At 36.2% G+C, this 27,567-nt stretch overlaps 1 protein-coding gene across 1 annotated transcript in view; it reads left to right on the top strand.

Annotated features, from left to right (window-relative positions):
- Trpc4 (transient receptor potential cation channel subfamily C member 4) overlaps positions 1 to 27,567 on the top strand; it is a 186,660-nt gene that overhangs the window by 148,237 nt on the left and 10,856 nt on the right. Inside the window, exons 5-8 of the mRNA XM_090342294.1 lie at positions 1,653 to 1,792; positions 12,475 to 12,788; positions 20,014 to 20,209; positions 24,123 to 24,332. Of these exons, the coding sequence (XP_090198420.1) occupies positions 1,653 to 1,792; positions 12,475 to 12,788; positions 20,014 to 20,209; positions 24,123 to 24,332 (860 nt within the window). The remainder of the gene's footprint in view (positions 1 to 1,652; positions 1,793 to 12,474; positions 12,789 to 20,013; positions 20,210 to 24,122; positions 24,333 to 27,567) is intronic.

The following is a 27,567-nucleotide window of genomic DNA, read 5'->3' as shown; positions in this document are numbered from 1 at the left end:
AAGATTTTGAGGCAATACATGCAGAATTTGAGTTTCGTTTGGGTTCTGCTGTGGATGCAATCAGTTACTAAGGTTCATCTACATCTGTCTTGAAGCTGTGCTTCAAATAAGATATGGCAGCCTGCACTTGATCCTCCAGTGGTTGTCAGCTTCTTCTTCTAGGGTGTTTGTTCCTTTGATAACAATAGGGATAAAAACTGTCAGCTTTTCTGATCCAGAGCTAGACTTACAAAGTTCTCTGTGCGTGAGAAATGGAACTGTCCCAGCTATCTCTGCTGTCCTCATAGAAAGTCAGACAGCAGATCATAGACAGGGCAGAGATTCCTGTTCCTTCCTCAGTGACGGTACTGGTGTAATCCTGAACTTGAGAACTGCTCCCTGCCTTTTCCATAAGGCTAAAATGATTTGCTCTTTAAGAAGGAGCAACCTGGGTCAGATCTTGTGTCTTTTCCACAAGAATAGCCTCTTCTCACTTTCAGGATTGCACTGGAATCTTTCTTCCAGCAGTGGGTAAGGAGCCATGGAAACAAGCATGCCAATGCACTAAAAAACTTTCTTGGTATCTGTGCCTTCCATAGGTCTTACATTCTAATGCACTAGCTCATACTCCTTTTTTAGAAGTTTCTTTAAAATGTACTGTTGATTTTTTTTCAGGTGCCAGCATTTCTTTACCCTGTACTCTATGAATCAGGCCCAGCTGTTTGTAGGAACTTTTCTTTTTGAAGTTTATGCTCTCTGGTTTCTTACAACTCAGCTGAATAAGTGAAATGCTATGATGTTTTATACTTAAATCTGATACTTTCTTGGTTTTCTCATAAGGCCCATATTCTTTCCAATTTTGTACACTTTTTCAGCTGTTATCAAACATGATATTTGACATTTTTATAGTCCAGGATGTCATTATCTTAAAGGAGTATTGTTATATTCTTGAATTGCTGCATACAGTGACATATTTGCCGTTTTTAAGTATTTCTTGATTCTAGGTACTTTAATGTCACTCTCATTAGGCTCTACAAAGAGATCATATATTTTTAAATGAGATTATGGGCAACATTCATTAGTATAAGGACTTTAAAGAGTTTTTACTGGAAATATTTTCTTTTAAAATAGACCCCCAAACAGTAGATTTATACTTTCTCTGGATATATCTTTGAAGTTATGGCTACATAGAGATTATTTCAATAAATATTGTGGTCATCCTTTCTCTAACAATGAGATAGAATCTCTGAAGGTGCTAATGATTTGAGAACAGATACTTTATTTGAAACAAGTTGCATTGTTTTTGACTAGTATTTGGATCAGTTTGACTTGAGAGAAATATGTTTCAAGAAATTTGTTTACATAGAAATGTTATGACATTTTCCATGAGAAAAAAATATGTGCAGTTATAGAGGAACTAAAATTCAGTTACAACACTTGCATTTTCTATAAATGAATGAAAATAGATAAAATAGAGAGGCTTATGTAACAGCCTCTCTAGAATTAATATCATGCTTCTCAAAGTCTTAGAAGGTGTCTAAAACCCATGTTTCTCTCTATCGAAATATATATAGCTAATGGTTAGCCAGGATCTATAATTATTAATTGCATGCTTTGTTTTCCTGTGACTTGTTTGAAAGCCACACTTAAAATAAACTTTTCTGCAATTCCAGGTTTTATATGGGGAGAAATTAAACAGATGTGGGATGGTGGTCTTCAAGATTACATCCATGATTGGTGGAATCTAATGGATTTCGTGATGAACTCCTTGTACTTAGCCACAATTTCTTTGAAGATTGTTGCATTTGTGAAGGTAATTTTTATTTATATCACTGGAAAAACACAAGTCTTGTCCTTAAATTTGTATCTTCAAATAGTGTTCATCTTCCCAGTTAAGTCAACAAGTATTTTGGACATGGCATGTCTCTGTTCATTTCTAGACAGATAAAATAGAAAAATAAGACATACAAACATGCTTTCATGACAGAATTTATCATCCAGTTTTCTTGCCTCTAAATGAAATGATGCATCAAATTTACTCATCATGGATGTTCTAGTTATAATTCTTTCCACTTCTAATGAAATTCTACCTCAAACACTGTTAAACTTTTGCTAACCAAAATTTATTTTATCATTTTCACTAATAGATAATAAACCATCATAGATAGATCAAAATACTACTCTTTTGAAGCATTGAAATTATCACTTCAGGTTAATATGTTCGATATAATCAAAGCAGAATATAATTTCTTTCTATACACCCTATTCAATATGACAGTCCCTGAAGTCTCACCCACTGATTACTCCCCCAGATTTTGTACAGTAGCAGTTTTATTCCCAATCACATCATTTACCTAAAACATTTTTGTTCTGTAATGACAATTGGGTTTTTTTTTCTGTCTGGGGATATTTCATTCAAACCAAAGCATTGTCACCTACCCTCTCCTGACTTCCATTTTGTATTTTTCCTTTCCTCTTCTTTTCAAAAGTAACTTGCTTAAAAAATGATTTGTGAAATGTTCTTTTAAGAAAAAACAATACATAACTGGTTGCTACATGAATAATGCATGCAATTTTGTGATTTGAACTAGGAAATGCTAATGTGTAAATGAATTCATGTACTCTACTTAAAATAGTAGTCTGAATCTTTGTACAATAATATGATACATAGGATCAAAATTGCCTTAAGGTTGGAAAAGCCATACTTTCCCATATCAGTTCAAATTAAAGTGTTACCAATGTTTATCAAAATAGGAAGGACCGAAATGTCCATCAACTTTAGGAAAGTTGATTCGATTAAGAATGTAAATCCAACTTGGCAATTCTTTCTGTGTTCAATGATACTACAATGACCTTGAACCGTTTAAGAAAGCAGAAGATAGCAATTTATTCAAATGGGAATATGCATACTTGAAGGAGATTGTTGATGTGTGCTTAAGTGCCTAACTGTCCGATTTTCTTTCTTCTGTGTTGATTCTTAGATAAATCAATGTAATCATTTTGTGCATCTTGCTACTAAATAATAGCTTCTGTGGTTTCTTGTAGTCCATTATTGTCAAGAAAGACAAGGATTAGATGACAATAGCAGTTCTTTTTTTTTCATTTTTTTATTGTAATTAGTAAAAGGGTTACATGATATTTGCCAGATAGAAGGTGTATTAATTCACATACATTGATACCCTTTCACATGTCTTGGTACCCATATCCCTCCCCCCCACACCCTCCACCCGTCTTGGTTTTCCCCCCTTCCCTATCAAATTTCAAATATCCAAATACAAATAAATTCAATAAATCAGATAACAAAGTGAGATACTATACCAAGAGATAGATGCACAAGAATTTGCAGGGAGACTGGCTAAAACTTAATTCCTTTTTATTAAATTAGGTTACAATTTCTCAAGTCAGGTTATGAGTATAATGCATCTTGATCAATGTCACCCTTTCTTCCATTCTTCATTTTCCCCTCCTGTCCCTACCTGTAAGCTACATAATTCACTGTTCACATAATGAATATTAAATATAATCACTACATTTACTCACCCTTCCTCCTTCCATTCATGTACCCCCTTTCTTACTCCCTCTGTCAAACATGCTTCTGCTTTCTGGTATTCATTTTGGCAAATACTGCATTAGTGGCTTAGAGGAGTGACACATTGGGATTCCTCCCTAAGTAGGTTTTGTGGTGTTACAGAGTACTTGGATGCCTAAGAATTTTACAGTTAGGGAGCTGTGGATTTCCTTTCATTTGTTCCTAATCCTCGAGAAGAAAGTTTGCTGATCATTATTTTCTTCTTGTTCTGGATGCAGTGTTAGCAAATCAAGGGACTGTTGGTGCTGCAGACAGAATTTTTCCACGTCACTTTAGCTTCATTAAGGCTGATTTGTTCCTATTATTCAGTGCATGTTCTTATGAAGAACTTGTCTCTTCCAAACATTCCTAACCTTTTGATCATGCAATTTAAATACCTTCAAAACTCAAAGTTGCTATGAATAAAAATTTGTTTTAAGAAGTCAGGATGTGTATTTATTTATTTATTTATTTATGTAACTGGGCTTGACCTTACAGCCTCATCATTACTCAACTTGCCTGTTCACGGCTGTTACTCTACCATTTGAACCACGCAACAACAGCACAGGTTAATTGGTTAATTGGTTAATTGGAGACATACTTTCATGCATTTTTCTGCATAGGCTGGTATCAAACCGCATTCCTCCACGTCTCAGACTCCTAATTAGCTGCAATTATAGGAATGAGCCATAGTGCCCCACTGTATCATTTGCCCAAACTGTTCTGATTACATATCTCATTGATTCTTCTTCTTCTCATCTACAATGAAGCAAAATATCATTGTTTCCCTCTTATGACTGTCATAGCCATAAGTGGCTGCCCAAAGAATTGGAGTTTAATGATATGGCATTAAAGGGAAGAGATTTCAATGCTTATGGTTAAATCTAGAATCACCTATTTGAGAACAGCTGCATATGCTTTCCTACTGTATTTCACTACCTAATTAACACTTTTACTAAAAGGGGAACAACTTCATGTTTTAAGGGGGACTCATTAATATATTTTCTTGCCAGTCACTAGTAGACCATTCTTGCTGCTCAGGATGCTACAGTCTGAGGATTATGGTTCAAAGCCAGTCAGAGCAGAAAAGTCCATAAAAATCTTATCTCCAATTAGTCACCAAACATCAGAAGCAGAGCTATAGTGCAAGTGGTAGAACACCAACCTGGAACAAAAGAAAAGCTCAGGAATAATATCCCAGGACTTGCGCGTGCGCGCACGCGCACACACACACACACACACACACACACACACACACACGAACCCGCCATGTTTTCTTTTGTATATGTGTACCATCCCTGAAGCTTTAACCCAGATACTATCCTGAAATTATTTTCACTATCAATAAGATAGGGGTCTAGGATGCTATTACATACCATACCACATGAGACAGTACCCACTGCTAATCAATGAACTATATAGCTTGGAATATCAATGCTAAGATCATTAAATCCCTCCCTAAATAAAGAGTAAATAAAAAGAAAAATGAAATAAAATGGGATGTTAGATAAGAAGTATAAACTAGATAGGTGGAATTGGGAGTTACCACTAAGACTAAAATTCTTGGAAAATATCCAGGGAGGGTTTGGATGAGAAGAGAAGAGGCTTGAAAAGTAAATGACACTGAAGATCAAGTAAAACAGAAGAAACATGGAAGGATTCTGCAACAGAGAGGTGAAAAGAACAGTATAGGTTTTATAGGTATGTTTTAGAAAGTACACAATAAGTGCCACCTTAATATTTCAGTATCCAACATTAAATGTGAAAAATATGCTTACTGAAGTATTACAATGATTCTCTATAAATTCTATGAATATTATGGGTTTTAAAATGTTTTAAGCCAGGTATAGTATTTAAGCTGTTTGAGAGGTGGAGATTGAAAACATTGAGATCTCGCCCGGTGCTGGTGGCTCACACTGATAACCCCACCTAGTCAGCAGGCTGAGATCTGAGGATCATGGGTCAAAGTCATCCAACAGAAAAGTCCATGAAACTCTTATCTCCAATTAAGCACCAGGAAAACAGAAGTGGCACTGTGGCACTGTGGTAGAGGCATAGCCTTGAACTGAAGAGCTCAGGGACATCTCTCAGGCCCAGAGTTCAAGCCCCACGACTGACAAAAAAATGCAATCTGAGGCCATACTGAGAAAAATATTATCTCCTACAAGTTGGAAATTGTGGCAAGAGACAGATGTAGGGTGACCAAAAATGTGACACTCTATCTGAAAAAGAACTAAAAAGATTCAAGGTATGATGCCTGCTCAGCAAGCTCAAGGCTTTTGAGTTCAAACCCCTAGAATCACTGTAAAAAGGAAGAAGACAATGTTCAAGCCCTGAGTTCAAGCCCCAAGATGGACCCAAACAAAAGGAAGGAAGAAAGGGAGGAGGAGGAGAAGGAAAATAGCAAGGCAGAGGAGGAATAGGAAGATGAGAGGGAAGAGGACTGGAAGAATTTTTAAATTGCCTTATAAAACAATGACTGTATTTAAAGCTTGAGAAAATGCATATGTGAATGACAGGAGAAAAAAAAGTGAAGAAAAACTAAAAGGAATGAAATTAAGAGATAATTACTCAGTGTTTACAGCTCCATTTATCCCTGGTAGGAAACAAGGTTTTCTGGATCAGAGAACGGACAACATTATTTACTTACTTGGCAAATTTAGCCTCAGTTCCCTATGCCCCAATTCTCCACTGGGAAACTTGATGAGACCCAGATGTGTTTTGTGCATGCAATGATTTGTACCACAGGAGAGAATATCAAAAATGACAAAATCTCAGAATTTACGTGATACAGCTGAACCAGCTGCCCATCTTTCCCCTGGAGAAAAAGACCCTTCACTTTCTTTTTTTTAAAGTCTCATTTTTAAAGTATTTTGCTGTCTTTAAGTAGTTGTCCAAAGGGATTGCCATTCAACAAAGCAGTTTATGGATTCAGTGCCTCTTGATCACTGTTCCCCTTTTTCACATTCCTAACCTCCCTTCCCACCCCACCCCTTGCATAACTTTCCTAAGTAAAAGTATTCTCTTTGGGGACACAAAGTTCTAACGTTTATTATTCTGAAACTGTAAACAGATGGACCCAAGAGAGATGTTTTTAGGTCTTTCAAGGATTATCTCTTTTTATCTTACTTTAACAAAGATGACCAACAAGGTATTTCATTTTCCCTCAGAAAAACTTGACTATGCAAAACACGAACATATTATATAACAGGTTTCCCAGAAAAAAAATAGAAGAGATTGACTCAAAGGTAGTGAACTATACCTGGATACATCCTAATGTCTCCTGATTCATGAGATGTCCTCTTCTGATTTTGAGTCCTGGATGACAGAATTCACAGAAAAGCATTCTGTGTATATGACGTTGGATTTTAGAGCGGAACACAGTCATGGTGCTATCATGAAGTTAACAATATCTGACTGTGGTGAACTGATAGGAAAGTCAGAACATGGTAGGACTCCTTTCCTTAGATTTGAAGAACTGTACATGTTTATACATTGTCATGGCAACACTGTCTACTTCTAGCCTTGTAAGGATCAGAAAGAATCACTGCCTAATCTTGGCCCTGTCAGCATTTTGTGCCTCTCCCTTAGGGGCATTTGGTTGTAAGAGTTGTGTATGTCTGTATCTTTAGCCTATGACTACCTGATGGGAGAAAAATGCTATTCAAGCTATGCTGTATGTAAAATATCATGGTAAGTATTATAAGAAGTTCAAAGAACACTACTGCATCCTTTGGAATGCTTTGTGTTTTATACTTTGTAGATTTTCAGATTCAGTCCTAAGCTTTAAGAAAGGTAAAACTAAGAAAAAGAATTAGCCATAAACATACAAGCAGTGACCCTCTACTTAAATGTGTGTGCCTTTAGAAAGACAGAGGGGCGAGGGAAATGGGGACCAAGACATGTGAAAGGGTATCAATGTATGGGAATTAATGCACCATCTATCTGGCAAATATCATGTAACCCTTCTATTAATTACAATAAAAATATATGAAAAAAATTAAAAAAATAAAAGACCCCGTATAGCAAAAACACTTCTTAGCAGAAAGAACAGCGCAGGAGGAGTTTCAGTACCAAACTTTAGACTCTATTACAGAGCTATAATTATCAAAACAGCTTGGTACTGACACAAGAACAGGCCTGAAGACCAATGGACTAGAACTGAGGACCCAGATATTAAACCACAGACCTACGGCCACCTAATCTTTGACAAGGGAGCCAAAAAAATAGAATGGAAGAAAGACAGCCTCTTCAACAAGTGGTGCTAGCAGAACTGGATAAGCACCTGCAGAAAACTAAAGTTAGATCCTTCTTTGCCACCCTGCACTAGGATTAATTCCAAATAGATCAAAGACCTCGAGGTAAAAGCCGACACACTGAAAACTTTACAAGAAGGAATAGGATATACACTAGGCCTCCTTGGCATAGGTCGAAACTTTCTTAGTAAGGACCAAGTATCACAACAAATCAAAGAAAGGCTGGATAAGTGGGACTGCATTAAACTGCAGAGCTTTTGTATGGCAAAGGACATAGCTAGTAAATTAATTAGGAAGCCTACAGAATGGGAGATCTTCACCAACCACACAATGGATAAAGGCATCATATCTAAAATATATCAACAGCTCAAAAAATTGAATCACCCCAAAACTAATTTCCAAAGTAACAACCATCCCATTAAAAGATGGGCCAAAGACTTAAAGAGAGTCTTCTCTGAAGAAGAAACAAAAATGGCCTATAGACACATGAAGAAATGCTCAACATCTCTGGTCATAAAAGAAGTGCAAATCAAAACAACTCTTAAGATTCCACCTCACTCCAGTTAGAATGGGCAGGATCAAGAAAACTAATAACAACAGATGCTGGAGGGGATGTGGCCAGGAGGGATCACTACTACACTGCTGGTGGGAGTGCAAACTTGTTCAACCACTATGGAAAGCAGTATCGCAGTTCCTCAAAAGACTAAACATAAAGCTCCCCTATGACCCAGCAATTCCACTACTTGGCATTTACCCAATCGTCCAGAAACAAGGACAGACTAAATCCACTAGCACAACGATGTTCATTGCAGCACTATTTACCATAGCAAAGATATGGAACCTAGCCAGATGTCCCTCAGTTGATGAATGGATCAACAAGATGTGGTATTTGTACACAATGGAATTCTATGCTGCTGTCAAAAAGAATGACATTGCCCCATTTGTTAGGAAATGGAAAGACTTAGAAGAAATCATATTAAGTAAAGTAAGCCAGACTCAAAGGAAGATAGGCTCAATGGTTTCCCTCATTTGTCATAATCAGTAGAAACCTTGGGCTCACCTAGCAGAGATTTTCAATAGAGCAAAACCTAGATACATAAAGCCATATAGTATGATGCTAAATGAAAGGACCTCTAGGATATAGAAACAAAAGCCATATAATGAGTGATTGTTGTCCTTGATATACTATGTTATCTCTCATCTCTTTTGCTGTCCCTTGGTTATCTCATGTTGTTACAGTATCTCACTTTGTTACCTGATATTTTGCATATATTTGTATTTGGTTATTTGAAATTGGATAGGGAAGGGGGGAAAACAAGATGAGGGGTGGGGGTCAGGGGGAGGGAAATGGGGACCAAGACGTGAGAAAGGGTATCAATGTATGTGAATTAATGCACCTTCTATCTGGCAAATATAATGTAACCCTTCTATTAATTACAATAAAAATATATGAAAAAAAAGGAAGACAAACAGAGGGGATGGGAGTTCAGCCTAGTTGTAGAGTGCTTGCCTACCATGCACAAAGACCTGGGTTCAATTCCTTGGTTTCACAAACATAGAAAAAGCTGGAAGTGGCACTGTGGCTCAAGTGGCAAACTTCTAGCCTTGAGAAAGCTCAAGGACAGTGCTCAGGCCCTGAACTCAAGCTCCACGACTGGCAAATAATAATAATAATAATAATAATAATAATAATAATAATTTAAAAAGAGAAACAGAAAAAGGAAAATGTTATAAAAAGGAAAGATGGCAATGGTGTTTAATATGACCTATGAAGTGGAAATAAGTAAAAAGAACTAGTTTGGTGTTTGGTACTCTGAACTTGCAATAAGCATCTCAATAGGGTACAATGTAGTGGTGCATAGCTATAATTCCAGCTACTGTGGAGAAGAAAGTAGTAGAAAGATCCTAGTCAAAGTCTGCCCTGGGCAAAAGAAAAACTGAAAGCCAAAGTGCAGAGCAGGGCTCAATTAATAGAGTGCTTGTAAATATGAAGCCCTGAGTTTAGTTCCAAGTTGTCACAACTTTTGTTGTTGTATCTTACCTGTTTTTTTCTGCATTTTTTTGACATTCACTGTTATAAGCTGAAGCTATGCCTAGAAATTTTTTAGAACATTCATGAGGATTTATAAACAGAAAATAATGCAAACTTAAGTCTCTTATATTGTGACTTAAGTGTAAGTTGGAGAGTTGCATAATATCAGGAGCTGAAGATATTGTTTCTCACCAAGGAGATTAAAAATTACTATCTACTAGGTCCTATCAATTTATTAATGTATGAGTATATAAAGGTTTTCAGTGTTAATGAACTATAAAAAATGAATGTTAGTATTCCAGTGGGGTTCTTACAGAAACAGAATTTTTTTTCTTTTTCTTACAGTATGATGATGTAAAGGAGAGTTTAATTTATTGTCCAATTCTTGTGCAAGTTTAATTGCAGGATTTTATATTATGAATAATTTTTGTAGGCATGCACACGAGTTCCAGAGCTTGAACTCAGGGCCTAAGTGCTAGTCCTGAGCATTTTGCTCAAGGTCAGAGAGCTGTCACTTGAGCCGCATCTCTATATCTAGCTTTTTGTTGGTTAATTGGAGGTAGAGTAAACTTTCCTATCTGGGCTGCAGTCCTGAGGACTCAGCCTCTGAGTAGCTAAAATTATAAGCATGCGACACCAGGGCCCAGAATGTTACAATCATTCGCAATGTATATTTTGACTCATTTTTAAGAAGGGTACAGATAATCTTAATAACAAAAAAGAATAAATTCATTGTTTATTGCATATGGTTCAATATCAAGATAACTCAAATATAATATTTAATTAATTATCTGACTTTAAAAATAATTCTTGTTCATACTGAGTGCCAGTGGCTCATGCCTATAATCCTAGCTACTCAGGAAGCTGAACTCTAAGGACTGCAGTTCAAAGCCACTTCATGCAGGAAAGTTTATGAGACTATCTCCAATTAACCACCAAAAAATTCCAGAAGTGGAACTATAGCTTAAATGGTAGACCTTTAGCCTTGCGCAAAATACCTCAGAGACACCACCCAAGCTGTGAGTTCAAGCCCCAAATCAGGCACACACACACACACACACACACACACACACACACACACACACACACACACACATACAAAATTACTTGTAAAATATTAATGTCTAAATATATTTTTCCTCAAATCACATACCTCATTTCATTAAAAATTTAGAAGTTCAGAATTGTCAGTATACTATGTATACAGAAAATAAGATACAAAATATTATAATAGCTAGACCTAAAGAAACACAGGCTGCATTGTTTTCCTCATTTGTAATAACTAGAATATATGTAGGATATTCTTAGCAGAGGATCACAACAGCTCAGTAGCAGGGTGCATATTACCATATAAAATGAAGCTTCTCAAAATGTGCTCCAAAAAAATGGGAACAAGAAGTTATTATAATGTACTGTTTGCAGTTATTTCTTTTGCTTTCCTTTAGTTTATGCCCTCTTGTCGCTGCTTTTTTTAAATTTCTGTATCCTTTATCTTGTATATAAGTTTATCTGATTTGTAGAAGGAAAGAGGAGTCACAAAAACAGTGGGACACTTAATGTGCTACGTTGTCTCTCATCTCCTTTGCTGTCCCTTGGTTATCTCATATTGTTATAGTATCTCACTTTGTTATCTGATATATTGAATTTATTTGTGTTTGGTTATTTGAAATTTGATAGGGAAGGGGGGAAAACCAAGACGGGTGGGGGGTATGGGGGGGACTGTAATGGGTACCAAGACATGTGAAAGGGTATCAATGTATGTGAATTAATGCACCTTCTATCTGGCAAATATCATGTAACACTTTTACTAATTACAATAAAAAATAAAAAATAAAAAAAAACAGTGGGACAAAAGATGAAACCCATCAGTGATACTCAGTAGACACTATGTTGGAAATGAACTTTACAACTTGGAGAGAGGGGTGTTGAGGTAGGGAAGAAGCAGGAGAAAATAAGGGAGGAGGTAACACTGTTGAATAAGAAATGTACTCATTCTCTTACTTATGAAACTGTAACATCATCTTTTCACCAAATATGTATATATAATACATATAATATAACTTCAGTGGCCACCAATAGACTTTCCAAGCGAGATTGTATTGATAGGAAGGATGCTCTCCTGTTTCTGTCTCCATTGAACATTACTGTTTCTATGGCATTTTTGTGTGCAAGGCTAGTATTCTACCACTTGAACCTCAGTGCCGCTATCCTGCATCCTATTTATAGTCTTCTAGAATTGGTATCAACCATAAATGAGATTATTAATTATTTTTTCCAAGCCTTAGTTCTCTTTTATTATGCCATGCTCTTAACTCTTCAGTGAGCCTACTTTCCCTCCATACCATTTTCCAATTCTGATGGAAAATTCACTAAGAGAAATTTAATGAACCTATTAACAACCATAAATGACAAATACAAAATTCATTGTTCATTTTTATAAAAAAAGTATGAATTATGAATTGATAAACTTGCTTTTTTGTATAGATTTATTCTGCTGCTGCCACTGTTTCAGAGAACATTATTTTCCAGATGGAAGGGCCAATGCGCTGGGTTGACCATTAAAAACATCCAGGATCAGAACTTGTAATATTCATGTGCATGTGCTGATCTTATTTTTCCTCTGTTTCTCTTTACTCCAGTACAGTGCTCTTAATCCACGAGAATCATGGGACATGTGGCACCCCACTCTGGTGGCTGAGGCGTTATTTGCTATTGCAAATATCTTCAGTTCCCTGCGTTTGATCTCACTGTTCACTGCAAATTCTCACCTGGGACCTCTACAGATATCTCTGGGAAGAATGCTCCTGGACATTTTGAAGTTCCTCTTCATCTACTGCCTTGTGTTGCTTGCGTTTGCGAATGGCTTGAACCAATTGTACTTTTATTATGAAGAGACAAAAGGGTTAAGCTGCAAAGGCATACGGTGTGAAAAACAGAATAATGCATTTTCTACGTAAGTGGGAAGACATTTCTAATGGTAACTTTGGACCACGTTTAGAGTATATATCTTTACACTACAGTGAACATAAAAAAAAAAAACAGTAAAAAAAATCCTTGGCAAATGAGTGGAAAGGAAAGGGAAATTTTAAATTATGAATAAAACACAAAACAGAATTGACATGGCTTTGACTAAAACTGAATCAGTCTAACATAACTACCTGCTAGAGATGGGTGCCAATGGCAGTTTTTCACACTTATAACACTAACTACTCAGGAGGCTAGGTTTTGAGGATTGTGGTTCTAAACAAAAAAGAAAAATCTATCACACTCTTATTTCCAAGTGACCATCAAATGGCCGTCTTCACAGAAAAGCTAAGCAATAGCATGAAGCCCTGATTTCATGCTCTAATACTCTCCTCTTACTCTCTCCCTCTCTTCCTCCCTCTACTTCTCTCTCTTCTCTCTCTTACACACACACACACACATACACACACACACACACACACACACACACATTATCTGCTACATTTAAATTATAATAGTCTTTTCTTTTAAATTACTTCATGAGGTCTATTTATACTGTTTAAAATTGTGGAACATAAAAGAAAACCTATGAGATATTATCAGCTTACAAATACATTTAAAGATAAAATATGTAGCCAGATGCAGTGGCTCATGCTGCAATCCTAGGTACTCAGGAGGCTGAGATCTGAGGATCGAGGTTCAAAGCCAGCCTGGGCACTAAAGACCATAAAACTCATCTCCAATTCACACTAGAAAAGGAGAAGTGGGGCTGGGGCTCAAGGAATAGGGTGGTAGCCTTGAGCTCAAGAGTTCAGGGAAAGTACCCAGGCCCAGAGTTCAAGTCCCATGACCCCCCCCCAAAAAAAAGAATATGCAAAAAATCACCCATGTTAGAAAACCTAGTATTTTTCTAACTTCTCCATATTTCTTCATGTGGTTTCCAGATACTAGATTCCCTTCATATCTCTTGTTTCCTCTCTCTCTCTCTCTCTCTCTCTCTCTCTCTCTCTCTCTCTCTCTCTCTCTCTCTCTCTCTCTCTCTCTCTCTCTCTCTCTCTCTTTCTCTCTCTCTCTCTCTCTCATTTTCTAAACATCTAATGGCCAGGTATAATGACTCATGACTATAATACCAGCTACATGAGCAATACTAACAGGGTTCAAGGTCAACCCAGGCAAACCATGACAACCTATCTAGAAAATATAAATCAAATGAAGTCAGGGGACATGGAAAAAGTGGTGGAATGCTTGCCTACTATGTAAGTTCCCAAGCTCAAACCCAGTATCATCAAAAATAAAATAAAATAAAATCTAAGCCTGCAGTCTAAAATAGAAACTCAAAATTGACCTAACCATTGCTATTATTATACATGCAAAATTCTCTATGCTCTTAAACTGGAATAAGATGTTGTCATACCCACAATTGTCCTGTTATTTTTGTGTGTGTCACTGTTCTGGATCTTGAACCTAAGGTCTGGCTGCTGTCCCTTAGAGCTTTTACTGAAGGATGACACTTTACCACATGAGTCATAGTTCTGTGTCTGTGTTTTGTTAGTTAATTGGAGAAGAGAATCTCACAGAGTCTCAAAGAGACTCTTTCCTGTCAAGGGTAGCTTTGAACCTCAATCCTCAGATCTCAGCTTCTTGAGTAACTAGGATTACAAGATAAGCCACCAACATCCAGCTTGGTGACTTCATGAGAACCGTGTTTAATTTTCCACAACTCTCAAAAAGTGCACCTCTCTGATCTGTGCTCTTTTCCTTCCCACTGTAATAAACAGATGGCTACTTAACAGCTTAAGATGCTAGGTGATTTTCCCCTTACCTAATAATCCCACCTGAATACATGGTTAATTTGTAGATGATTTAAAAGCCCAGTCTTATTCATGGTCATCACAGAATTGCATGCACTATAAGAGAAAACAGTTATTCAGTAATTTCTCAACTGAGAAGAAATCGATGATTTCAGAAAGATTAATCACTTACAGCTAAATTGCTTTTGTTGCTTTAATCTCACATCTGTTTTATCTTGATCCTGATATTTTAAAACTCCATTTTAATTAACCAACATCTGTGGATTTGCACATCAACATTTAATCTCAGCCTTTAACTCGTTCAACTCCTTTCAGTAAGAGATTTGAAAATAAACCACAAATTAAAGAAGGCCCCAAACCATCCCTGCTTCCCCTGTCGAATCTTGCTCTCAGACTCATTATCCTTTATTCTTATACAGCACTCACTCATCCTAATAGCTCACTCCATCTCTCATCCTGTTCCTATTCTCCTTTGACTCTCAGCCAGGGGGATGTAATAGATCCTCTTTTCACTAGCTTCCTGGTTTGTTCTTTATTACCTTGAATGTTGATGTTTGAACTCATCTTGTATGGGTGCTCCCTTCCTTGCTAACTTGTCCAGGGAAATTAACTCAAAATTTCCTATGGACCAATTCCACAAACTCCTCTATTCCCAAAAGAGAACTGTGAACCTGCCATCTCTCTGGCATATTGTCTTCTGGCTTCTTTAATGAGGACCATTGGAGAACGTGGCCCATCTTTCATGTATCCTTTTCTACATCATATTGAAAACCCTAAGGCAAATTACTTGTCAAGACTACACCCAGAAAGGACTGTTGCCTTCTGCTTCAGATTCTATACTTAATCTTTCAGAAAGCACTCCACAGGACACCTAAAATGGTGTTGCTTCTCACGTTCTCTTTGCCTGATCTCATTTTGCTCAGTTCCAAGATAAAGTTTCATTGTTAGGCATCACAGAGTTGCCTAAATAAACAGCATACTAAGAGATAGATAGATAGATAGATAGATAGATAGATAGATAGATAGATAGATAGTAGATAGATAGATGTGTGTGTGTGTAGATGTGTGTGTGTGTGTGTGTGTGTGTGTGTATCCGTTCATCCTAGAAATGCCTTTGTGTTTTTCCTTCCACTTGGCTAGATTTGTATTTTTTGCTCCAAATCCTTTCTTAAATATACTTTTGCCAAGTAGTCTTTCCTGATCTACCTGGCTGTAAACTCTATATTAGCCTATACTGTGATTAATATCTGTATTTTCCCACTTGCAAATGGAGTCTTCCTCCCATAGTGTTCATGCTTCCATGATGTGGTCTAAATAACATTGAAAGACCTTCATACTGCTGAAAAACCACCAAATATTTAGTCAATATGATGATTAAGCTATACTGTTCCTGGTAAGGGACTCTCCAAATATGAGATAGGTGAAGGCGTGTGACAAATATTGTCTCAGGATTAAGCAAAGCCATCCTATGTTTGTTGAAGGTGAATTCCTAAGGTTTGAGGCTGTCTAATAGGAGTCATGCTTTATTTATTTTAACACTTTGGGGGTTTTAAAATTCAAGATGGGCCTTATATTGCTCAACATTTTTGTCTCACAAGGCAAAATAAAATCCTCAACTGTGAAATACATTTCCTTTTTATTTGTTCTCTTTCTTTAGTTGCTAAGTATTCTTAAAGGGAAGCTATTTTTTAAGTAACAGTTGGGAAATAGCTTCAAGGTCAATATTTAAAATGTCATCTTTAGGGAAATTGAGCCTCAACAGTCTTCATTTTTTTGCTTCAAACTAGATTTTGTGCCAGTTGCACTTAATTAAGGTGTAGCATTATTTTGGGAAATTTCCACAAGAGGAGGGCAATATTAGTCACATAAAGGCATTCAAAGATATGATGCCATTAAAGATTCTTAAATTTATAGTCTCAATAGATTTGAGGGCCCACTGATGATGCAATTAAACTAGGATGACTTTTTTTCTTAAAAAATAGTGTAATGAAAGAGTAAATCATTTAGGGAATATCAAATACCAGGATATTAATTTATCTAGAAAAATACTTTGCTTAGGTGAAAATATAAATTTCACTGCTGTTTTCTTCCAACAAAAGAAGGAAAATAAAAAGAAATAATAAAAATCCACACTTAATCACCAGATGTCCTTTGATTTTGAATTTCTCTTTTTAAATTCAAAATTTAAAAACATTTACTAATGTTTGCCAGTGGATTAATTGATAAAGAATTAGACAGGAGCAAATAAGTACTCTTTAAGCCTAGTAACTTTTTTTCTGTATCGTTGTTTAGAACAATTGAAAAAGACACTATTATGTAATTAATTTGTTAATATTTTATGGGATTTTCCTAAACTGCTATTCCTCTCAGGAAAAAGAGAATCAAATTGTGTGTGTGTGTGTGTGTGTGTGCGTGTGTGTGTGTGTTTATAGTACAGCACACTATTTGGAAAGTCTAAAACGATTTCACATTGAATTCCAAGAATGCTCTCAAGTTATTAAAAATATACAATTCATTATGTTAGGCCAAATCTATTTTCTTCTGAAAATTTTTCCAAGAATATGTTTTAGTGGATTTGGGGATCATTGAATGAAGATTTGGCTTTCTCTGTGATTATTAGAATGTGACATCTGGGTTCAAGTATTCTTCATTCTCACTGAACTTAATAAGATCAGCACCTTTATTATTTTATAATAATTTTTATATCACTGAATAACTCCAAAAATAAATAAATGTTAAACTTTATTTCCTATAAACAATCATTAAATTTAAAATATCAAATCATCCCGAATACCTGTAGTGTATGTCTTATACTCCTAGCTACACAGGAAGTTGAAATCTTAGGACTCAGTTCAAAAGCCCATGGGACTTCTATGTCCAATTAACCACCAAAAAAGCAGACTACAGTTGTGGTTCAAGTGGTAGAGTAGCATTCTTGAGCAAAAAAGCTAAGGAGAAGTACTCAAGTCCCGAGTTCAAGCCTCTGTAACAACACAAGCACAAAGACACACACACACACACACACACACACACACACACACACTCCTAAGTAAGTAAATAAATACATATAAAATAGTTACTTTTTGAGAAAGTACTAAATTTGGAATCGCAACCTATATACTAATTTGGATGTGTCTAGTTAGAATTTCTAGGTCATATGAGCTAGAAATTTAAATAAAGTCATATTGTTTTAAGTATTGTGAAGATAACTTCCTTTTGATCTTTCTAGTAAGGTTGATGTTAGCAAGCACAGATTCAGAGTGTAGAGTCCGTGAGAAAGACAAGGAGTGAACATTTCTACTCTGAATCTACACCTTTATGTTTACTTATTGCGTGTCCAATCATCTTCAGTTCTTTGTCTCTTTGTGTGCATAATTTTACACTTTTGTAGTCTCTTAATTCCAATGGTGCTGATTCTATGTCATAAACCCTGTCATGTCTGCTTCTTTCTCTCAGCCACTTCTTCATTATCTTAATATTTTGAAGTTAAACCTTTGTAGAGAGGTAATCTTACCAATTTTTTTTTAAATTTCAGTTCAGTCACACGCCATCCTTTATTTTACTTTCTAGAGTCACTTTTTCATGGCTGATCTTATCCATTGAGGCACAGGGAAGTAGCTCTAGAAACTTATCTAAGGATTGCCACTTCATAAAAGGGCATGCATGGAAATAAGCCACATAGGTTAGGAAATGTAATTCACTGGGATCTACAATTTGATTCCAATCTACAGCTAATCTCCCTAAAGACTGAAACCCCATCTCCTTACTCATCATGCCAACTGGAAGGTCTTTGCTTTATAAAATATAAATATTTTATTAATCATTTTCAAAATATACTAAAACTGCCATTTTTCCATTCAACAATATTAATGTATTATCTCAGTCTCCTGGAGACAGACAGTTCTCTACTTGGATGTAGATGCTCTTCTGATGACTCGATGTTTCATAAGTATGACTTTCAATAAAGTCTGGTCACTAGCTGAAACCAGTAAAGTGTTTCCTGAGATTAAAAGAAAATCAGATTTTATTATCTAAGCACTCTGAGATTGATTTGCTATCTTAAAGGAAGTACTATATTCAGTTTTACTTGTAAACACAAAAGCTTACAATGGTGATTTCATTTTGAATATAGCTACCACCCAAAGCAGAGCCAAGTAAAAGAGCTGATGATATTTTTCAAAGCCTCAGCTTTAGGAGATATTTTTATTATTCTTCAGGAGCTTAGGACAAGGATCATGAAACTTCTATGAAAAGAAATAAATAGTAAATACTCCAGGCATTGAAAGTCATATGTTTCTCTGATGCAACTATTTATTTCTGGGATTGTAGATAGCACAAAATAAACCATAATCCTATATGAAATATTATTATTAATAATACATAATACATTCTTATTTTTTTGCCAGTCCTGGGGCTTGAACTCAGGGCCTGATCTCTGTCCTTGAGCTTTCTTAAGGTTAGAGCTCTACCATTTAATCCACAGCACCACTTCCAGCTTTTTCTAGGTATGTGGTACCAAGGAATCGAACCTGGGTCTTTGTACATGCTAGGTAAGCACTCTGCCTCTAACCCAAACTTCCATCCTGCCAATGTGATTTATAGTATTTTCTCTGTGGCTATCAAAATGTAAATATTATATAATATCCAGGTTTCAAAACATTCATCTTCCTCTTTTACTCGAGAAAGCAAAAACCAGTCTTAACCCAGTGACCATGCAAGAAAATAGGTATTAAGTACTTTTTCTATTCCTTCACCTTAAGAAAACTGCAGGTAAGCAGATGATTACAATAGCTGAAAACCTAGATACATAAGGCCATATAGGATGAGGCTAAATGAAAGAACTTCCAGGATATAGAAATAAGAGCTAAATAATATGTGATTGTTGTTCTTAACCTACTATGAGAATCTCTTTTGTTGTCCCTTGGTTATTCTCATATTGTTACAGTATTTTACCTTGTTATCTGGTATATTGTATATACGTTTATTTGTTTATTTCGTATAGGATAGGGAAGTGGGGAAAACAAGATGAGGGAAGGGGTGGGGAGAGGGAAATGGGAAATGAGAAGGGGTATCAATGTGTATGAAGTAATACACCTTCTATCTGGTGAATATAACTGTAACCCCTCTAATTATTACAATAAAAAACTGCAGGTAGCATTAATGTTCCTAGGAAAATTAAGTTCATCTAGGAAAGTTGATTATGCTCTTCTTGCTAGCTTGCTTTAAATTATTCTATTTTATTTTGTAAGTTTAATTTGATAATTGTCCTAAAATATTATTTTGCTATTGACACATATACATATATATGCATACAAATATAAATACTAATATCATATTCCATTGTTACAATTTCATCAAATAATTGTTTAATATAGCCATTGCTGCCATTTTTCTTTATTCCAGGTTATTTGAGACACTTCAATCCCTATTTTGGTCAGTATTTGGGCTCATTAATTTATATGTGACCAATGTCAAAGCACAGCATGAGTTTACTGAGTTTGTGGGTGCCACCATGTTTGGGACATACAATGTCATCTCCCTGGTTGTGCTACTCAACATGTTAATTGCAATGATGAATAATTCTTACCAACTAATTGCTGTAAGTTGACTTTTTCCATCCAATATTACTTGTACAATGTATATGACTAGCTATATTTTATCACAGGAAGTAGTCTATAGTGGAATCTTGATGACACAGACCAGAATTATAGTGAGTGATTCTATGATTCCAAGCAGTCTTATACCATACATGACTATATTCTTCTGGTTTTGTTCAATTGCACATGATAAGAAAAGAAATATCTTGCCATAGAGTCATTGGTTATCACAAGAGTAAGCTAGATACAATTTATGTTCAATGCATATCTATAAAGGGCCCAATGAGTTACGCACTGTCTCTATGCCTTTGACTTTTCACCTTGACATTAGGGAATCTCAGCCAATTCTGAAAGATAGAAAAGAAATTCTAAGAAAAGTCTGGCAAGAGAAAGAGCTGCAGGACTTAAACTTTCTTAAATCTTAGAGAAAGCAATAGAGCAGTGATCTTGAAGTCGCTAGGACAAAATTTTGCAATCTTTTTATCTGAAACAATGGAATGTAAAACACTGTTGTGGAAACCAGACATACTGCAATTAATGAGACAAATTGAATTCACAGACTGGTTATCTATATCTATAAAATATAGTAAAAATGTGAAATGTATAGACCAGGCATGGTGGCACATGCCTAAAGCCTCAGCTACTCAGAAGGTAGAGACTGCAAAGGTTGTTATTTGAGGCCAGCCTGTGCAAAATTTTAGCAAGAATGCATCTCAACAATACAAAGTGGTTGTGATGAGTCACATGTGTAATCTCACCTACAGGGAAAGGATGCACAAGGAGGCTTCCCAGGCATAAAATATTGAAAATTCAATATGAAAAATGACTGAAGAAGAAAGGATTGTGGTTATCCTCAAGTGGCAGAACACCAGCCTAACAAATACAATGTCCTAATTTTAAATCGTAGAATAAAAAAATTAAAGCTAATGAATTAAATGAATGCGTAAAACTCACGAACACTAGTGAAATATATATTTCTCAAGTCTTCTATTTATATATTTGACAAGAAGTGATTTATAGACAGAATTATATGTTGTCCATTATCTTATATTTTACCGTAATTATAATGTGTCATTGGTTAAATATCTGTCAGTTTCTTTTGTCAAGTAGTACTTGGAATTTTCCTTAAACTCTCTTTATATAAGAATTTTTTTCTTATAAGACACCCATCATATTACATTGGAATATATTGTTTATTTTTGTTATGCAGACTAAGGTATAGTTTATAACAATTCCTATGAGTATGATGAAATTCTAGAATTTAGGACCAATTCACTGAACATTCTATGAGTATCTGATTTTGAGAGAGAGCAAGTGAGAACTCCATTTAAACATTTTGCAACTTGCAAAAAAAAAAATTTGCCAGTCCCAGGCTTGAACTCAGGGCCTGAGCACTGTGCTTGGGCTTTTTCAAGGATAGAGCTCCACCCCTTGAGCAACAGCACCACTTCTGGCTTTTTTCTATGTATGTGGTACCAAGAAATAAAACCTGGGTCTTTGTGCATGCTAGTCGAGCACTCTACCACTAGGCCAAACTCCTGAAAATTTTTCAGCTGAACCTGAAAATTTTACACAAAGCCTCTCTAAAGTTGTCTCATAAGTGCTGTGTCCTTCTAGTCACTAGATTTACAAAATGTTGGCTCTACTTTCCAGACTGAGAACAAAACAAAATTAGAAAGCTTCTATCAAGCTGTTACAGAGAAGCTACAATTTATTTGAATTTTATAAAACATCAAATATCCTAACTTCAAGAAGAGATTTTATTTGGAAAAGAAGAGTATAATATGTACTTGCTGCTTCTGTGCTTGGCATATTTTCCTAAGTAGCTTAACTTCAAAGATAAAAATCACCTCCATCACACCTCATTTTTGTTGTTTAATTCACATGTTATAAACCAAGTGAGGCCAAAGAACCTGGGGTGCCAGAGCCTCCTAGCTCCCCATATGTGAAACCTCCTTGGGGGCACAGAGAAGGTTATACATTTAGCACTCACCTCTCCAGAATAGCAGGATCTTTTCTCATTGTTTTATCTTGTTGTCCTACATGCACTCAACTCAGAGCCATGGAAAACAGCATGAAAAAGAGGTAAATTGAGCAACTCTAGAACAAAAGCCTTCATACAATCCATAATTCAAGCCTTCTTCTCACCTGGACACTCTCAATGAACTAAATTGTTATTGTGAACCTTAAGAGTTGCTGGTCCCAATGATAATGTAGTGTGGTAGCAACAGAAAAATCCATAAATAGTTTCAATATTCCCAAGAGAAAATTGAGATTCTTAAAATACCAAAGAGAGGGCCTCAACTCAGGATGGAAGGAGATGGTTAAAGTTGATGGAAATCAGTAGATTGACTGTTGAGTAGGAGAAGAGGACTGAACGGATTTTGGATTTGATCACCAGCTTAGGGCTTTTCATCTCAATTTTCTAAGCACTATAGTCTGTGCAATGGCATCTCACAGAATCCCAAGTGCAAAGAAAGTGTCTACTTAGAGGTACCAATAAAAGAAGAGCTGGGGGAACCCCGTAATTTGTGATCCCTAAGAATCAAACAAGTTATCTACAGGTCTGACTTTTTATGCTCTAGAGTCAGTTTTACTTTTCCATAACTACAGCCAACAAAATACAGTTGTATTACCATTCATGAGTAGCATAGTATTCTGGTTTACTCAAGTTGCATAGTCAGACATAATATTTAAGTATGTTTAGAAAGAAAGGAGAACAGAGGAAGGGGAATAGAACACAGAAGGGAACAGGGGAAAAGGAAGGGAACTAAGGCTGCTGTATTTCTGTCTACCACCAGCTGATCATGTAATTCCTTCACTCTTTGCACAGCACAATTGCCCAGTGCCTAGAAAAAAACTCTTGTTTTGTGTAATAGATTACATATAGAGAGAGATCCATGCATATTTTATAGATACATCACAGGTACTCATTAACACACAGCAGTTCAGTAATATTAGCATCGTCTAAAAGCTTAGTTTTCATTTATACTACAATTGATTACAAGGAGCTATTTTTGAATTCTTAAAATGTGTATCTGTCCATTTCTATCACTGATTTCTTCCCAGACTTTCTTTTTAAGTAAAATTTATAGCCAATTTAAGAAGAGACTTCCTGCCCTCTATCTCATTGCCACAAATGAGCCAAAGTTTCTCTAGTAGGTTAATAAATCGGACTGATGAAAGACATATCCTCAAGCTTGTGAGAAACCAGACTCCAATCAGGCCAAATTTAGCCAAGCTTATTTTAACAAGCCTCAGTGCCATAGTAGAGAAGCCTTGTTCTATACTTCTCTGTGCCTTTCTGACTATTGATTGAAAGTGGGCAGGAATGATTCACAAATGCAGTGCTTGTGGCTCTCAATTATAATGCTAGCTACTCAGGAGGGTGAGTAAACCAGAAGTGGAGCTGTGGCTCAAAGTGGTAGAGCACTAACCTTAAGCACAAAAGGCTGGCGTATGGACAATGCCCAGACTTAGGTAAGTTCAAGCTCCACAACTGACCAAACAAACAAAAGAATGACTCACCAAGAAACATCTAAGCAGGAGATGAAGCTTTGAGTAAGACAAGTATCCATTTCTGACCAGAACTAATAAAATGAAACTATGGGAGTTTACAGTGCTAACGATTCAAGTTCCTATTTTGAGTCATAACTGACCATAGTAGCCTCTTTAACTCAAGATTGCTTTCATTTTTCATCACTGAAGAAGAACAAGTGAGCAAAGAATATCATCTGAAACATTTAAATGACTAATTCTAGGTGTTATCAGTGGGGTTTTTATAAGAAATTTTATTACTAAGAAGTTTAATTAATATTCCAAGTACCACTCACAGTCAAGTTCCAGCTTTCTCTGAAAATTCTCCTCACCTGAGTAATGAAGACACCTGTCAACTGTCGTGTTATTTCTGTTCAGGACCATGCAGATATAGAATGGAAATTTGCACGAACAAAGCTGTGGATGAGCTACTTTGAAGAAGGAGGTACCCTGCCTACTCCATTTAATGTCATTCCAAGCCCTAAGTCACTGTGGTACCTGGTCAAATGGATATGGACACACCTGTGCAAGAAAAAGATGAGAAGAAAACCAGAGAGTTTTGGAACAATAGGGGTAAGAACTCAGCATGTCTGTGTGAGTCCCTTTCCAACTGCATGTTTGGCTATAGTTGTGTTCTTTATTGAATGACATTGGATCTTTGATCTTTAGGTTCTTCCAGATTAGACAACATGAGCATTCAGTGTTATTCTCTGCCATGTCAAAGCCACTGCCATTGTAGGTAGGACTTGTTCTCAAAGCTGTTTCCTGTAAGAAGGACACCATGGCTATTTCAAGAGGATCTAGTTGAACAGGCCTGGGAAACTAGCACTCTTCCTTGATACTGTGATTTCTAGCTCTTTTATTTCTGGCATGGCTAATTTATGTCTGTTCTTGGCATAGCTAATTTATATCAGTTCTTTGAGAGGATGACATCTGTTTCAGTTATTTCTTCTCTCTAGGACCTACAGAGGGTCCTACACAGGGTCTGTTATACCTGACAAATTATCCATAAAATGACTAAATGAATATGATAAATTCAAAATGGCATATTCAACTGTTAGCTGTGACTTCGGGATATGTCCAGTGTTAAATAGGTTATATTTATTATGTCTTATATCTAGAGTGTTCAAAGGCATGCTTTTGATATCCTGGAAGGTAAGTTTTCCTTTGGAAAACTTCCTTTAAATCTTTTAAATTATCATTAACTACTTGTGCAAAGGGATTACCATTTAACAAAGCAGCTTAAGTATACAATGTGTCTTGATTTTCTTTCTCTCCATCCCTTTGTCTGCTTCTCTTCTCTTGGTCCCACTATCCCTCTTGCATGTACCCATTTCCTGGTGTGGATTTTGTTGGAGGTTGACCTAGTTTTTCTAAAAAATGATATTATTTGAGGCTTCCATATAGTCTATTTTACTTCAGTTAATTCATTTGTAATCACTTACATACCACCCCATGTATTTCATTATAGATTTATAGGCCCATTCTATCTACCATGTAACAAAACCACCAGCTCAGCCATGTTGCTCACATCACTATTCACTATAGTCAAGATGTGGAATTATCCCAGAGGCCTCTCAGTGGATGAATGTGGCATATATTAGCAGTGGAATTTTCTCCTTCATTACAAAGAATACATTGTATTATTTGGAAGGAAATGGAAACATTTGGGGAAATTTTCATAATGCAAACCAGGAACTGGAGAAAATATATACATGTTGGTTTCGGACAAACTACTGATATGGAACAAATCTTTTCTTGATTTCCCAGATTTCTATATTCTTTTGTGTGAACTATTTAACTGTTGAATTATCTTTAGTTGTTGTAAAAGGAGTTTATATTGTCGTAATCATGTTTTGGGAACTAACACATGGACATTCATTAGTCACTTTGACCTCCTCTGAGTAATTGCTTTGAAAGTAATTTAAAATGTTAATTTTATTTAACATAATTGATGAGTATTCATCATTCTCTAAGTGATCCTTTTCAATTTTTCTTAATTCATCTGTGCCTAGGCATTTTAATAGACTCTAACTGTCCTACTAGAACATGGCAAAGATTTTCCTGTCACTCAAATTACAATTCTAACGTAAAACAACAGACAAGAAAGGACTGAAAATTGTGAGGTGCTTAGGAGAAGCAACTATATTTTTTTCTATGAGGTTCTGCCCCTGGGCTGGAGAGAATGCAGTTTAGGGATATGTCTGATCTTCAAAATCAAAGTGAGTTCCAATAGTGTCTTATCATGCAAGTCTCATACTGATTTGTGGTCTTTTGTGCTGTTTGTTGGGGGGAGCAGTTGTGGGGCTTGGACTCTGAGCCTGGGCACTGTCCCTGAGTTCTTCAGCTCAAGGTTATTGCCCCACTCCTGGGCCTGGGCATTGGCCCTGAGCTCTTCAGCTCAAAGTTACCACACTACCTTTTGTGGCACAGCGCCACTTCCAGATTTCTAGTGATTAACTGGTCTTTAGTGGCCAGGCTGGCTTTGAACCTGGATCCTCAGAGCTCAGCCTTCTGAGTAGCTAGGATTACAGATATTAGGCAACACACCCTGCTGATTTATGGACCTTTATTGTGGACCTTGGAAAGGAATGAGATTAGTATTCTTTTGCCAGCCCTGAAGCTTGAATTCAGGGCCTGAGCACTGTCCTTCAGCTTTCTCAAGAGCTCTACCACTTGAGCCACAGCACCACTTCCGGCTTTTTTCTATGTGGTACTGAGGAATGGAACCCAGGTCTTCGTGCATGCTAGGCAAATATTCTACCAGTAGGCCAAACTCCTGCCCCAGGAATAAAATTATTTTACTGTCAGATGTTTTATTTGTCAGTTAAAAGATGTTCCATTCAAATTATTTTTTAAAAAAATCATTATAGAGTCAATGCACAGACTAACCTCATCTTAGTAGGTAATTGTTGCACAAATTTTAAGGGCCAGTAATTGAGCTGGAATTTGAAGGAAGTGCAAAGGCATGGTTTCCACCCAGAGGGCATCTATTGTAAAGTGAGGCATACAGAAGCAAGAAATTGTATTATCAGATACCCTGTCATATAGTTAACATTCTAATATAGCTACATGCAAAAGACTTCAAAAACAATATAGGAAACAATGGATATTTTTCTCAAGCAAGCACAGAAAATTTCAGGGAAGCCAAACTCCTGCTCATTCCCTTTCAAATTAAAATACAAAAATCCTTTATACTATTCTTCAGTGCATAGTAAATTTTACATCCATCGCTGAAAATTATGTGTGAGAATATCTTAATACCATTTTGGTGAGTCTTTTATTGAGGTATTTTGATTTTTTTAAAAAAAGCCAACTTGTCAGAGAAATTTATCTTGTCACATTTTAATTTTAATTAGCAATAGAATATTGTGTCTTGATTTACCATGCAACTTGGTAGAAAATAGCAACCCTTCCTCTAAAATGTAAAGATATTCCTCTAAGCTGCCAATAAAAAGAATGAAGAGCCTTTTCAAGAGTTTTTGAACCCCCCCCCCATTGTGGATTGGTATTTAGAAATATGTTGCCGTCATGTCATAGATGCAATGCAAAGCTGGAAGTTCAGTTTGGCTACTTCTCAGTCAGGCACTAACCAGATGAAACCCTGCTTAGCTCCTGAAATCAGACAAGAGCAGGAGTACTCTGAGTTTTCTCGGAAATTCTGTGTCTTCTCAGATCCTAGCTGCACTAACAGGATTTCTACTAAAGAGGTGATTTCTACTTTTCAGAGGGAAACAGGAAATAATGTAAAAATAATAAAGTCAATAGCTTTCTTTTCTACATTTGCTGTTCTCAAAATACAGATTTCTTTTGATGTCTCTGC

Source organism: Megascapheus bottae, chromosome 11 (assembly GCF_031878675.1).
Source record: "Megascapheus bottae isolate mThoBot1 chromosome 11, mThoBot2.hap1, whole genome shotgun sequence".
Taxonomy (NCBI): domain Eukaryota; kingdom Metazoa; phylum Chordata; class Mammalia; order Rodentia; family Geomyidae; genus Megascapheus; species Megascapheus bottae.
This window is presented reverse-complemented; position numbering and strand designations above follow the sequence as displayed.